This window comes from Nelumbo lutea, chromosome 6 (assembly GCF_056320005.1).
Source record: "Nelumbo lutea isolate HS-2025 chromosome 6, American lotus-T2T, whole genome shotgun sequence".
Lineage (NCBI taxonomy): Eukaryota > Viridiplantae > Streptophyta > Magnoliopsida > Proteales > Nelumbonaceae > Nelumbo > Nelumbo lutea.
This window is the reverse complement of record NC_142689.1, coordinates 68,881,448-68,896,173: the sequence shown is the minus strand read 5'-3', so window position 1 is coordinate 68,896,173 and position 14,726 is coordinate 68,881,448. Positions and strand designations below refer to the sequence as shown.

Sequence of the window (14,726 nt, the reverse complement as noted above, 5' to 3'; positions counted from 1 at the left end):
GCAAGATGATGGTCACCATCCAAAATTCCAAATCCAACTCATCTAACTAATTAACAAAAAATACATGACCTTTTTCAACAAACGGAATCGCAAATTCTTGCTGGGCTTTGTCTATGTTAATTGTTTCGTGTATATGTGATTATCTCCATCTCTATCAAATCATTCCGATACTCCAAATAGGCTTGTTAGTGTATGGATTTTAGGTTAGACCCCAATCAAAATCAAAACTAATTTAGACGAATTGGATGAATCAATACTATAGAAAAGAATATTGAATTGGGTCGTTCTAGAATTAATGGTCCAAAAATATTTCTTAGATTGGATTGGACTTGATCCATTCATAATGAATTTATTTTAGACTGGATCAGATTAAATCGATACTTAATTAATTGATAAAAGGTAAAAAATATAGATTGGGATCGGAATAAATCAAAATTAAAATCTATTTAAACAGATTGGACGATCTGAACATTAAATTAAACAATCCAAAATGACTCAAAATATTCATTGAATTGAAATGGATCTGATCTATTTATAATAAACTCATATTGGACAGAATCAAATTGGACCAAATCGAGTCCAATTGACATACACAATACATCATCAACTAACTATTTATTAGTTTATAAGGTATTAGGTAAAACTCTTTAATCACTTCAACTGAAAATTAATTAATATTTAATCATCATCCAATGGTTTAAACTATTTAAAAAAAGGTTTAAAAGATTATCATGAACAGAGTCTGGCTGCAGAATTAAAAATGATACAAGGCCGAGTCTACCTCATCACGGTGGCGCCTCATGGCGGTAACATCCGGTCTAAAACTCTTGGACAATATGTTATGCGCTACGAGACAAAGGAAAAGGGCGGGGTCGGGGTCGGGGTGGGAACCAAAATTGTTGGTCGGTCTTTAAAATGTCATCGTAATTCGTAACTGGAATAGTTAAAACTGATAGAAACGCAATTCGACAGTACCACGTGCATTTGCACGTGAACATAGAGTTTGGGCCTTCGGGGGCGACGGGGGAGGTTCACTCCGTATCCCTAGTAAAAAGACCAAAAGGCCACCATTCTTAATAATGACAATAAGAGGCGTTTTTTAATCTTTTGAAATCATGCTTCCGTCAAAAATGGGGATGTGCCCAAATCACTGAAAGAAAGGAAAAACGCGCGGTTGGCTTGGGCCTTTGAGGTGAAAAGACGACTAAAAAACCATCGTTGTTAATGATAATAGGGGCATTTTTGTCTTTTGAAAAGCACACTTCTTGACTATGTGCTCAAATCTCATCACTAATAAAAGAAGGAAGAGGCGCGGTTGGTTTGAGCCTTTGAGGTAAAAAGACCGAAAAATCATCGTTGTTATTTGTTAATGAGATAATAAGGGGTGTTTTTGTCTTTCTGGAAGCATGCCTTCCGTAAAAAAATGGGATGCGCCCAAATCACTGAAATAAAGGAAAAACGCGCGGTTGGCTTGAGAGTTGAGACTTTGTGGTGGCTTGGTGTATTTTTTGAGTTTTTCTCTGCGTATACAATCGTTGTTACATGGTAGAGCGGTAGGCTGTGGGCTCCCTCTTCGTCTCTCCCTAGTATTTCGTGCACTGAGAGGGAGAGACAGGGAGGGGGAAAGTGAGTCAGTTGGAAGTTGGAACAGAGACAGAGACAGAGAGAGGGAGAGAATTCGTGTTGACGTTGAGCTTGCAGCAGAATGGCTTTCCAGCGGCGTCGCCAGAACCAGCACTACCAGCTTCGGATTCTTATTCCGGTTCTGTCCACCATATTTGCCGCTCTTCTACTCCTCATTACTCTTCTGTCGTTTCTCGCCCCTCCGCCTACAGACCACAACCGCCTTCGCCACTCCACTTCGGTACTACACCAATTTCGTCCCCCTCATTTTAATGTTTCTTTGTTAGCACCTGTTTAATTACCTTTTTTTTCCCCTATTAATCTCGTCTTTTCTTTTCTTGATCTATTGTTCAGTTTAACAATGGCATCGAGATTCAGAGGAACGTCATCAGAGACCAAGTGTTCCGTGTTCCGGTTAGGGTTTTTATCCTCTAGGATTCTGTTTACTAGCTTTCTTTCGAACCTGATTTTGTTTGCTAGCGTTGGATCTTATTCCAGTTTTGCCTAATCTTGCTTCCGTTTTGATTTTTTTAGATCGGTGGAGGGAGCGCAGGACATGATCTTTGGGTCTCAAAGTTGTCGAAATTCTACTACGGATGCAGTAATGCCAGCAACAAGTTTGCGCGTCTGTATCTGTTTTTTCCCTATTTCTTGTACTCCTCATTTTCATCCCTTTCGGTTAGATTGATGTGATGTAGCCTTATGATTTGATCTTTCCGAAGAGTGTAGTGTGATTTAAGAACTATTTGGATTTGATTTTCTGCGTTATTGTGTCAGGAAATTGATTATGGTTGTTCTTGTCGATTGATCCTCATTGAAAGCTTGAATTAGCCATATTGTGGTTCCCTACATAGAATTCAATTTTCTCCTCTTTTAATTCCAAGGAAATGTTTCATTGTTGAGGGCATTCTGCTTCGTGGAATTTCAAAAAAATACTTCAGTTTATTGATTTGACGAGAACTCTATTTGGCATGATACAGCAGCTGAAGTCGTTACACAACCAAATCGGTATTTGATGATTGCGACCAGTGGGGGCTTAAATCAACAAAGAACAGGGGTAGGACTTCGTTCTGGTTAATCAATTTAATAAACCTCTTGTTTTCCCTATGCTTTGGGTGCTTGCAACTTCAAAGATATAAAGCCTGAAAATTTCATACCATACATGGATCCATTGATTACACTTGCAGTAATGTAAGGCCTGAAAATGTCAACTTCAAGATATAATCAATTTAATAAACCTTTCCATTCAAAGATGTTATTGAACTATTTTGCACTTGCAGTAATGTAAGAACCAGCAGAATGATTTATATCTTTCTTTTCCTTTTTTACCATTTCTTTTCTAGCTAGTTAACAAACCATTAGCGGTTCATTGCTCATTCTGAGACGCTTTTTGACATAGTTGTCAAGGGCCTCAAGGTGATGCCTAGGTGGGCGCCTAAGGTGATAAGGCACTCTCTGAGGGTCGCCTCGCCCAAATGCCTACATATTTATATGCAAGATACTGCATAATAATTTATATTTATATTTTATGGTATTAATAGTAGTACAAAAAATATTTTTAGACTAAATTATTCATATTGTGGGTTTATAGTAATGATCTTATTTGTTTGGGTTCAATCCACACAAGTCAGTGACATAGTCTTAAACCCTTTAAGACTTTAAAACCTAAATCATCAAGTAAGAAATAATTTGAAGATTTTATCCTATTGACACACAAGACCAACCAATAGGACTTTTTCTTCTTCATCATCTTTTCTTTTCTAGGCCAAAAACAAGGGTTAAGCCATTATGATCTGTATGCTTTCTTTCCTCTCATAAATATGTATATTTTCTATAATTTGATGTGGGGTTTATACTTATTTCATGAGGACTATGGTAAGTATTAGTTAAAGATTAATGCTTATTACTATGAAACCTAAGGAACTACTCTAGGATTTATACCTTCTTCATTCTAAAAAACTCATCGCCTAGGCAGGTGCCTAGGTATTGTTGCCTAGGCAACTAAGTGATAAGGCACTCCCCTGTCACTTAGCTTCACCTTGGCACCTTGAAAGCTACGTTTAGAAGTTCTCCACATTGAATGTTGGCCAACTGATGGTGGTTCGGTTGGTAGGGTCTTTGGTTGGTTGTAGCGAAGACTTGGGATCATATCTCATTGTCACCAGGTTTAGAGGGTTATGGGTCTGGGGATGGGCTACCCCCAAATCCCTAGGAAAAAAAGATGGCATGCAAACTTAAAATAGGTCAATCTGTTAATATACACCCTTGGGCTCTTACCAAGCAATATTCATAGATCTAAAGTGCAACTATGCAGACTTAAACCTGCTCAAACTCAAGTTATCTATAAAGTTTCCAAATTCAGTAGAATTTAGCCTTTGGCCATGGCTTCTTACCTGTCCCTGCCATCTCGATGCACATTTGCACATGTAAGATAGAAAATAAGAATAGAACGGATTTGCACATCTTGAGGTGGACTCTTAGGGCTTTACCAGAAGGCAAAAGAGCATTAACTATTATTATCTGATATGGTGATGCCATCTGAAAATGACCTGTTGTATGCCACTGAAAAATGCAATAAGTATCTTTTGGCCGTAGCTTGTAAGTTCTTGTTGTGTGGTCTTATATATCTGACATATCATTTCTTAAAATAGTTATGATAAAGGAAGCCTAAGATATGATTTTCCATTTTAAAGCTAATCTCCTTAGATGTTATATATATCATCATTCCCAGACCACATAATTATAATGATTGTACTACAATGCAGTTGCTTAATTGATTCTTCACTGCATAATGTTATGATTGATTAATTGGGTTCGTGAACTTCTTTGATTGTATTGCTGATTAATTTGTTGTGTCTGTATTTTTTGTAGATAACAGATGCTGTCGTTGCAGCCCGCATTTTGAATGCTACTTTAGTTGTTCCTAAGCTGGACTCAAAATCCTTCTGGAAGGATGCTAGGTTTGTTGTTAGCAATATACCCTGCCAGATTTTGCAGTTACCCAACCACTCTGTCACAAAAACTGAAACATATTGTGCTTTTGTTTTGACATTATGCTATGTGCAGCAATTTCTCCGAGATCTTTGATGTTGATTGGTTTATATCTTTTCTCTCAAAAGATGTTAAAATCATAAAACAGCTCCCTAAAAAGGGTGGGAAAGTTGTTACTCCATACACTATGCGTGTTCCAAGGAAGTGTACAGCAAGATGCTATCAAACACGTGTACTACCAGTTCTTATGAAAAAACATGTAAGCGTTCAGTTCCCTAAGTAGGAATTCATTTTTTTTTTCTGGTATTCAGAAGTTAGAAATATCTCAAAATGTCTATTGATTGTTTGTCCTTTTCAACAATAAAATACATATCATTACACTAGAATGGGCATGTTTCAGTTTCATGGTTATACTGCTTCATATTGATAAAAAAAGATTATACTGCTTCATTAGCAAATAAACATAAACATTAGTCTATTCAATTGTTTTATCCAAACCAAAATGGGTTTGACTTGTTAACTCTGAAACAGGACCCATAGTTTTCAAGGCACCAAGACGAGGCTAGGCAATAGGGGGCACCTTGTTGCCTAGTCGCCTAGGCGGGGTGCCTAGGCAATGGATTTTTTTATGTAGAAAATATAGATCCTAGGGTAGTTCCCTAGGTACCATAACCATATTTCCTTGAGAATTATTCATAATTTTCATAAGAAAAGTATAGAGTTCATGTTAAAGTATAGAAAATCAACATATTCATGTGAAGAAAAAGAAGGAAAAGAAAATTAAAAAATATATAGGGGCTGAACCCATATTTTTGCTATAGGAAAAGAAGAAAAGAAAATGTGTAGTAGTAGTAGTAGCAGTAGTAGAAAATGTGTTGATTAGACAAAATTTTAAGTTCTTCCTTACTTATTGGTTCAGGTTTTAAAGTCTTTGGGGGTTCAACACAGCATTTAGCAATGTTTATATTGATTAAACCCTAACAAATAAGAAAATAATAAAAAGAAATTAGCATATAAACACAAAATGAATATTTTAGTTTAATAGTGCCTATTTTATAATTATAGTGTCAAAAATTAATTAATAAAAAGTATTTTATAATACATAGTACAAAACTGTTTGGCGATTAGGCGAGCCGAGCCTCAAAGGATGCCTTGTAAAAGAAAAGCATAGGGATTATTATCTTAGGAATAATGTTTTAAAAGGCATGGGAGGCGTATGCCTGGAGATGCGCCTCCAGGCGAGGCGCTTCCAAGATGCCTTGAGGCATATGCCAGAGGCGCTGACACCTTTGAGGCGTACGTCTCATGCCCTTTTTTCATGAGGCGTACACCTCATGCACATCTTACATAAAAAGACAGGGAAAAAAAAAGAAAAAAGGAAAGGAAAGGAAAGGAAAAGAAAGGGAAGAGTAAGAGAAGAAAAAAAGAGAAAAGGAAAGAAAATAAAAGTAATGGGAAGGGAAGAAAAGATAAGGGGAAAGAAAGTAGTTTGCTCCCTGCCCCTTCAACAAGACTCCCCCCCTCCCCCCCTTTAAACTAATCTAATGTTATGCATCTTTATTCTTCTTAATATAAAAGATTTTTATTAAAAATAAAGAAAAAATGAGATCCTCCCTTTCTCTTCATCCTCCTCCCCTTCCTCCTCCCACCCCCCTCCTCTTAAGGAGGCTTATGCCTCCTTGTGTTTGGGAGGCTTATGCCTCTTGCGTTCTGAACTATGGCTCATGCCTCTAGGTAGTGGAACACCTCACATCACGCCTCCACATTTTAAAACATTGCTTAGGAATGGGTAGAAACGATTTATTACCAGCCTGATATTGTTGAGATAAGATTTTCATTAGTTGATCCAAGCATTATTATCTTGGGGCTGGTGTTGGCAGTCTTGAGATGGGGCCAGGCATCGTTGTTTCCCTCGAAAAGATCTGGCTTTGAAGCAGAGATTATGGTTGAGCTGGTGTTGGCACAGTGCTGGGTCGGGGCCAGGTACTGTTGTTGCCCTGACAAAGACCTGATATTGCTGGTCTAGTGTTGACAGTTATTGGTCTGAAACAGATTATATGTTTAGGATGGTGTTGCCACAGTGGACTGAGGGCCAGACATTGTTGTTGCCCTGATGAAGACCTGGCTCTAATGATGGGTTGGCAAGGGAAGATCAACTGGTGATCCTTGCTTTAGTTTATTCCTCCTTTCCAAGTTTTACAACATTTAATATATTTTACAATGTTGAAGTAAAGGGTACTAAAATGGTTAATTGGTTATTAAATGCACTATCATTCCGTGGGTGAAACTAATTCAAGGTGACTATAACATCAACTAATGTTAGCTATAGAGGGTTATACCCTACTGGATTTAGATAAATACATCCATGACTTCAAATGTTCATTTTTTCTGTTGGGAATTTGATCCAAGTTAGAATGCCATGTGAAACTCATTTAGCCTTTCTGCAATACAGGCTGTTCAGCTCACCAAGTTTGATTACCGGCTGGCAAATAAATTGGAGGCAGATTTTCAAAAGCTGAGATGCAGAGTGAATTACCATGCTCTGAAATTTACTGATCCAATTCTTAAAATGGGCAAAAAGTTGGTCCAAAGGATGCGAATGAGAAGCAGACATTTTATTGCCTTGCACTTGAGGTAAGAGTAGAATTGATCTTCGGTCTGTTATGTGTGTAGACCTGTTCACAGGCCAGGCTTTGGATTTTGCCCATGAACATTTTGCACTACTTTGGGCCAGCCGATTCAAAATTTGGCAAAAGCTAAGCCCATGAACAGGTTCATGTGTGTGTGCACATGTGTGCATGCTAGGCAATTGGTTTCTAACCAAAATATCTCCATATGTCTCAGTATCCTCTCTTAATGAAGAAAATTTGAGACCCAGGAACTCGTGACATGATCAGAATAAACCTCTCCTTTTGAACAAGTTCAGTATTAAGATGTTGAAACTTTCACCAGTCAATATTACTTGTGGAAAACAGTAATAAAAGCCAGGGTGCAGGCTGAAGTGAACTGAAGTGGACTGGCCTGATTGACCAAATCATCCCTCCACCTCATGTTTCATATACATGTCAGTCATTTAGGCTAGATAACTGGCTTTCTACTTGAATTATACCCCTATTGCATAGAGAAATTTCAACATGCGTTGTTTTCATAGTAAGCTTGAAAAGGTTATTGGTAAGATCCTTTTCTATTGTTCTTGTTTGATTCATTTCTGGATCATCCATACTAGGATAGGTTTGGGGTAGAAAGGTTCCCTGTTGCTGTTCCTTGATAAAATTCGAATATTTTTTATGATCCTTGATAAAATTCTAATTTTTGATCAGTTAAATGAAAGAAGCGGGGGGGTGGGGTGGGGTGGGGGGGAGGTGCAGAAGCACAACTATTATCATATGTGAATCTTGTGAAGAATTGGTGTATGATCTCTTTCTTTTTTGTCTCAGCCATGTGTTCTTTGGGATTTTTTCTGCTGTGTCATAGATCTCATTTAATGGTCTTCTCCCTCCAGCGTGACAGGAAATTCTGCCTTGGTATTCTGGTTCTGTAGGATCTATGGGCTTCATTATGTGGTATATGGTTTCTTTGCCATATGTTGGGCAGATGGGAAGGAAAAAGAAGAGTTTTTGCAGGGAACAGGCCTGTTGTTGGGTACTTGTCATCTCTTGATGGGGTTCTTGTTCTTAATGAGTTTAAGGGTTTGAGACGAGATTGTCTATAGGTGACATGTTCTGGGTGTGAGGGGTGCTATACTGTAAAACATTTTATTTGAGGCCTTTTTGTATATCTCTTTTCTCACAAATTTTGTTTCAATAATGCTTTTTGATTGTTTGTAAAAAAATTCAATCAGGATGAATTATCAAACATCAAAGCTATTTACTTGATCTGATCATTCAATAAGGGAATGCCTATTTGAGTGCATAAAAATATATTTCTGATCAGGCTTTTGTTATGTTTCTAGTAGACTTTGATACAAGAATTTGCCCAATAATTAGAAAGGTTAGTTCAATTAGCTTATTTTGCAACCTTTTAAGGGTGGAACCATGGGTTCTAAATATTAATACGGGCTGATATGCCGGATGGGGCGTATCAGCATGTATCTTTGGCTGCCTTTCATTTTTTTAGTTTTTTTTTTTTTTCAAGTTGGTTTAGGGGAGTCGCTTAAAGGCCAGTCTACCCCGTGAAACAGGTCAGACCCCGAAACACTCACTGTAGGGGCGTATTTGGAGGGTCACCAATATGATACGTATCGGCCAATATGCCCCTATATGTTGCAAAATTTTAATCCTTGGTGGAACCTAGGTTTTCAAATTGTAATACCTTTGCGGTTAGCTTTGCATAATTTCTTTTAATCAGAATTGTATGAAGATGGGTGAAGACTGAGTAAAAAAGTTTCTTGATGGAAATTTCTGTGACAGGTTTGAACCTGATATGCTTGCATTCTCCGGATGTTATTATGGTGGAGGAGAGAAGGAAAGGAGGGAACTGGGTGCAATCCGTAAGAGGTGGAAAACTCTGCATGTAAGGCAGTGAACTTGTAAATATTTGTTGAAATTATATAACCTCTGTTATTTTTGTCCATGAATGACATCTATTCTGAACGATATAAGCAGACAAGTAATCCTGACAAGGAGAGGAGGCATGGAAAGTGCCCACTCACTCCTGAGGAAGTTGGTCTTATGCTGAGAGCATTGGGATTTGGCAGTGACATTCACATCTATGTTGCATCTGGTGAAGTATATGGAGGTGAAGAAACATTAGCCCCCCTCAAGGCATTGTTCCCAAATTTCTATACAAAGGAAACTATATCCACTAAGGAGGAATTGGCACCATTCTCCTCATTTTCTTCACGTATGGCTGCGCTTGATTTCATTGTTTGTGATGAAAGTGATGTATTTGTGACCAATAATAATGGTAACATGGCTAGAATGTTAGCTGGTCGAAGGTACACCATTATTTGTTTTCTTGTCCTTTGCAAATGACACTGTTTAACTCAAAACTGGTGACTGACTATGCATTTTGGTATGTTCATTGCAGGAGATACTTTGGACACAAACGAACTATTCGGCCGAATGCTAAGAAACTGTACTCTTTGTTTCTCAGCCGAGATAACATGACCTGGGAAGCATTTGCATCTAGGGTTCGTACTCACCAGCGAGGGTTCATGGGAGAGCCAAAGGAGGTAAGACCTGGCAGAGGTGAATTTCATGAGAATCCATCTACCTGCATATGTGAAGATCCAGAGGCTAAGGTCAAGTTAGATTCAGGTTCCCAAAGGACAAAAGTCCATGAAAATGGCAAAGTAAATAATACAGGGAAAGAAACTGGTGAATCAGCCGATGATCATTCTCCTGATGATGAGCCAGATTGGTCTGATTTAGATTACATGGAAAATCAGAATGGGCTTGGAGAAAAAGGGTTGACGAATGGAAATGATATGGATTATAGCCTGCTTCTCAAATCTGAGGAACCGGAATTAGAGGAGATGCTATCCGATTAAATGAAACTGCTGGTTGTCCTTGAGAGTTTGGTTATAGCTAACTCATTCTTTCATCAAATTCTTTGAACCCATCCTCTTCAACTCTTCAACGTTCTCATCGTTAAGGAATAGCTGTTGAGAATAGATGGTGCAGTATCCTTCTGTATATACAACCTCCGGGATAGTGTACAGTGTCCCATTATTGAGAACGAGAATTGAATATTGAGGTCATAAGGTTCCAGAGATCCCATGTACAATGCCTTACATTCAGCGATTTTTCTAACTGTAAATTTGAGTTGATGAGCGGTGGATATGGATGAGGTAATTGAGGCGAGGGGAAGGGAGGAACAGACAAGTGTGTCGTACTTGTGTAGTTTTTTGTCTTTTTATTTCTTTTTTACTTTTTTGTCTTGGAGAAAAATGAATGTTGGAACACAGTTTGGTTGAACTAAAGTGTTTGAAGTGGTGCAAATGTGCAGTGATGAAGAGATTTTTTAGGCTTAGTTTGGAAATAGTAAAAATACAAATATGTACAGTACAAATACATACAAAAATAATACAAAATACAAGATGTTGTATTCTACACATTTGTACTTGTACTCTTTCCACGCTGAGCCTTAATTGCAATTTGGCCAAATGTACAAACGTCAACAATGAGATAATATCAAGGTTGTTTAGATACAAATTGGCGGATATTTATCGCATCGGGGGCTTTTCGATACGTTTTTACAGAGGTGTTTCGGAGTCTTAACTGATTCAGAGGGTGGGCGGATCTTAAACTGGCGCTCTGAATCAGATTTGAAACAAAAATTGAAAAAGTAAAAAAATAAAACTACCGATCCACCACTACTGGCGTATGGATATTTTGAACATTGGATAATATAATTATTTCAAAATCTTTTTAGGAATGAACCATGTACGGCCATGTTTGATGTGGTTTAATAGTTCTTAATTTCTTATCGCGATTGCAAGCTTAAGATAAAAGCACTTCTAAATTGCATTTAGTGAAAAAAAGCAGTAAATGGGCTTTCTCCGCCGAAAAAACCCAGGAAAAAGTAATGGATGGGTGGCTTCTGGCTTCTTGCGTTTCTAAAACCCATTAATATTTAAATACCCAGAATGTCCCCATTGACTCTAAGACAGTAAGACCCTTGCTCCAGCTTCTTATCACTTTTCCTTTCCATTTTCACATCTCAGTTCTCACCACTTGCAGTGGTGGTGAGTTACAACCAAGTTCGATTTTTAACTTTTTTATTTGTTTTTTCCTAAAATAATCGATTGAGTATTGATTCCCACCACTCTCAACCCTGACTCCACTTACATTCTCTGAATTCCTAGCGCCCAACAGGAACGCCAGCTAATCCAAATCTCAGACAAAAGCTTCCGTTTCAAGGCTGAAGTTGTCCACTTGAAAGTGTAAATAAGGTTTAAAGTATCATAAGATACTCTCTATCAGCAGAGGACGCTTTCGTATCAAGTCGTATCCCATCATATCAGCGGAAATGGTCCGACACATACCAATATGTTTATGCAAAGTTGTGTATGTATTAGCACGAAACATCTCCGTATCAGGTCGTATATGTCATATTGGTGGATGAGGATTAAAATATTCATACCTACGGATATTCAACATGCATATCGACATGTTTGATATTCTTTTTTTTTTTTATAATAATGAGGGGGAACTAAAAGTGATCTAGGTACACCTGATGCTTTTGACAGGGCCCATCATATCAATATTTTAATCCTTGGCTTCAATACACATCAATATGCTTAGTGCATAGTTTGACGAAACTGTATATTGACCATTTTTGGAATGCTTTTGAACTTTAATAAAAAAATATAAAAACTGAAATAAATAATTTAAGATATAATGTCCCAAAAATTTAATAAGAACTAAAAGTTATAAGAATAATTTATTTTATCCGCCATAAATGATTTATATGATATTTATTATTTGGAAAAGCGGATTTATTATTTATATAAAAATACTAAATAAATAAATTTTCTAAACAAAATTAATATAAATCGAAAATTATAATTATAAAAACTGAAATAAATAATTTAAGATCTAATTTTCCCAAAAATTTAATAAAAACTGAAAATTATAAAACAATCTATCTTATCTACCTTAAATGATTTATATGTTTTATTTTACAATTATATGTTAAAAATAAAAACATATTTATTATTTGAAAAATTAATTATTATTTATATAAAAATACTAAATAAAAAAAATTCTTAAAAAGTAAAAATTATAAATGATAATTATTGTATGATGTGTACATGTTTTAGAGTCATGGTGGTATTATTGATTGCAATGTTTCTCTTCGTATACCATGTTAAAGTGTGCTTTTCTCATGTGGCTTGTATGTATTTTCTCAAGGAACCATTCAACCTAAGCTTAAGCTGTTAGGTGAGATCCTTGAATAGGTTTTTATTCTCTAACACAAGGGGTGGATTTGAGCCAACGCGAATATCTGGCTATTCAAGCTCGACTCGTTAAAACAATGTTAGATTCGAGCTCGAGACTTGAGCTCGAATTTGACTTGGCCTAAAAGCTCATATGTTCGAGCTTGGCTCGACTTAAGCTTGAATGTAATCTAAGATTCCTATAAAAAATAAAAGTTATACATATGAAATTTATTTTTTATTTTACATACAAAAATTTAATAATTATAAAAATTATTTATTATCATTCTTATAAAAATATTATACATATAGTAATTTTTATTATATGTATGTATTAGGCTCGATTAGGCATGCAAGCCCCGAGCCAAGCTTCATTGGGCTCGAGCTCGACTCGATTAATAAACGAGTTTATATATTGGGCTTGAGCTCAATTTAAATTAAGCCGAATCGAGCTTTTCATGACTCGAGCTTGAATAGCTCGTGAAAAGCTTGATTCGTTTCCACCCCTAACACACCCCCTCATGTGAAAGCCTATTGGGCTTGAAACGTGAACAAGAATGAGTCCACCCATACCTTCTTCTGAAATTTAATAATTATATTGAGGGCAATGAGGATCAAATCCTAGACTACTTGGTCAAACTAGCTCTAATACCATCTTAAGAAACTATTCAACTTAAAATCCTTTTGTTCCAACTGATGCAATTGGGGGTAACCCATCCCCCAACCCCAGGTGCAGGTTGGATTTGATCCCAAGTCTCTGCTACAACTAGTGAGAGACCTTACTAACCAGCCGGTTGGCAACTTGCTCAGCCTAAAATCTTAAGCTATTAGGTGAGGCCCCTGAATAGGTTTTTATTCTCTAACACATTTCCCTAGCATATCCAACTATTTCAATATCTTCAATTTTTGGTAAAAACTAAAGGGAGCTACACAGGACGAGAGTATCTAGGCCCCATGAATAATTTCTACAGATATTCAATAAATCCTCAATGAGAGAATAGATACAAAAGAAAAAAGGGACAGCAGAGAAAAAATCTTGATGCACCAACTAGTCGACAGTTTGATTCACTTCTCTGAAGGAATGGGCATATGAGACACTATGATCCAATTTATCAACCAGTCTCAAACATTCTTTGATGATGGTCTTCAGCCTCCAAGGCACTTTAGTTAGCTTTTCTTCAGGCATGAAATCATTACGAGGAGTCACCTGCAATATAGATGGGAGAACTCTTGAAGTTTTGAGCCATATTATGGGCTTCCGAAGCAGCCCAAGCTTCAGTAAAAATTATTGTGGTGATGCCAATAAAGGAAGCTTTGGAATCTAATACATCCCCACAACGATTTCTGCTATGCAAGCAATCAAACAAGTTTTGTCATTTCTTCTCAAGGCATCAAAATTTATTTTATTAGTATAATCTTTTAGCATTTTCCAAATGATGGTTCACCATGATTCTGAGCTATTTGGATTGTTATTAGTAGCCAAACCCGAATTTGATTCCCTATGTGAAATTAGAGCTCTTTCAATGATACGTGGAGGGGGGAAGGGATCTATTCTTAAATTCTTTACCACTTCTATTTTTCTAGAGATACAAAAGGATAAAGCTATATTTCTTGTAGGGCATTTGTTCCCCCATCATTTCTCCATTGTGTAAATTTGACCACCAATTCTAAATTGAAGAGCCTTCAATTCCCCAACCCACTATGAGTAGGTTAATTATAAGCTATACTTGTTTTGCATAAGTGCATTTAAGGAAAATATGCTCACTATTATCTTCTTTGCCATAGAAAAAAGCAATAGCCATCAATCGAGAGAACCCTAGAGATGACCAAGGCTTTTGTGGGCAGGCGATTATTTGAAAACAAAAACAATAATGCTTTTAATTTTGGGGTATCTAAAGCCCCCATATCTTACTAAGGACCAAATTTCTTCCCCCCAACCCCCTCGACATAGCATTAGCCTCTTTGTAGGTAGAATTAATGATGAAATTTCCTTCAAAATCAAATCTCCATATAAGGTTATCATCACTAGAGTCTAAAGGGATTAGAATGGGCCTACTGTTATTTCAAACATGGTTAGGAATAGTTCTACAAATCTTATCATCCTTCCTCACCTTTCTCTTGTGGTCAATGAAATCCCATACTTTAATATCGTTATCAACACTAGAGGATTCTCTATTCACTAAATCCTTAATGGCACTAAAGTCAATCCATTTGTCTTTCTAGAAATTGA

The 14,726-nt window shown here is 36.8% G+C and overlaps 1 protein-coding gene across 4 annotated transcripts; it reads left to right on the top strand.

Moving 5' to 3' along the window:
* The first annotated feature begins 1,449 nt into the window (after positions 1-1,449).
* On the top strand, positions 1,450-10,669 carry LOC148849486 (O-fucosyltransferase 16-like). 4 transcript variants are annotated; one of them, XM_088951047.1, is made up of 10 exons: positions 1,450-1,864; positions 1,978-2,037; positions 2,158-2,248; positions 2,604-2,680; positions 4,495-4,583; positions 4,690-4,873; positions 7,067-7,248; positions 9,024-9,126; positions 9,219-9,550; positions 9,643-10,669. In XM_088951047.1, the coding sequence occupies exons 1-10, from the start codon at positions 1,706-1,708 to the stop codon at positions 10,103-10,105; spliced, it is 1,740 nt and encodes a 579-aa protein (XP_088807173.1). In that variant the 5' UTR covers positions 1,450-1,705; the 3' UTR covers positions 10,106-10,669. The 4 variants fall into 4 exon arrangements, with proteins under 4 accessions (XP_088807173.1, XP_088807175.1, XP_088807174.1 ...); XM_088951049.1 differs by having other exon boundaries at positions 1,476-1,864; positions 2,607-2,680; XM_088951048.1 differs by having other exon boundaries at positions 1,476-1,864; positions 2,607-2,680; positions 9,216-9,550.
* The last annotated feature ends 4,057 nt before the right edge of the window (positions 10,670-14,726 follow it).

What these genes read in the sequence shown, in the direction of transcription:
- LOC148849486 (XM_088951046.1), top strand. Translation starts at nt 1,706, where the DNA reads ATGGCTTTCCAGCGGCGTCGCCAGAACCAGCACTACCAGCTTCGGATT. An exon ending in TAAATCAACAAAGAACAGGG is followed by an intron (nt 2,681 to 4,494) that starts GTAGGACTTCGT and finishes TATTTTTTGTAG; the next exon opens with ATAACAGATGCTGTCGTTGC. An exon ending in TTTATTGCCTTGCACTTGAG is followed by an intron (nt 7,249 to 9,023) that starts GTAAGAGTAGAA and finishes TTTCTGTGACAG; the next exon opens with GTTTGAACCTGATATGCTTG.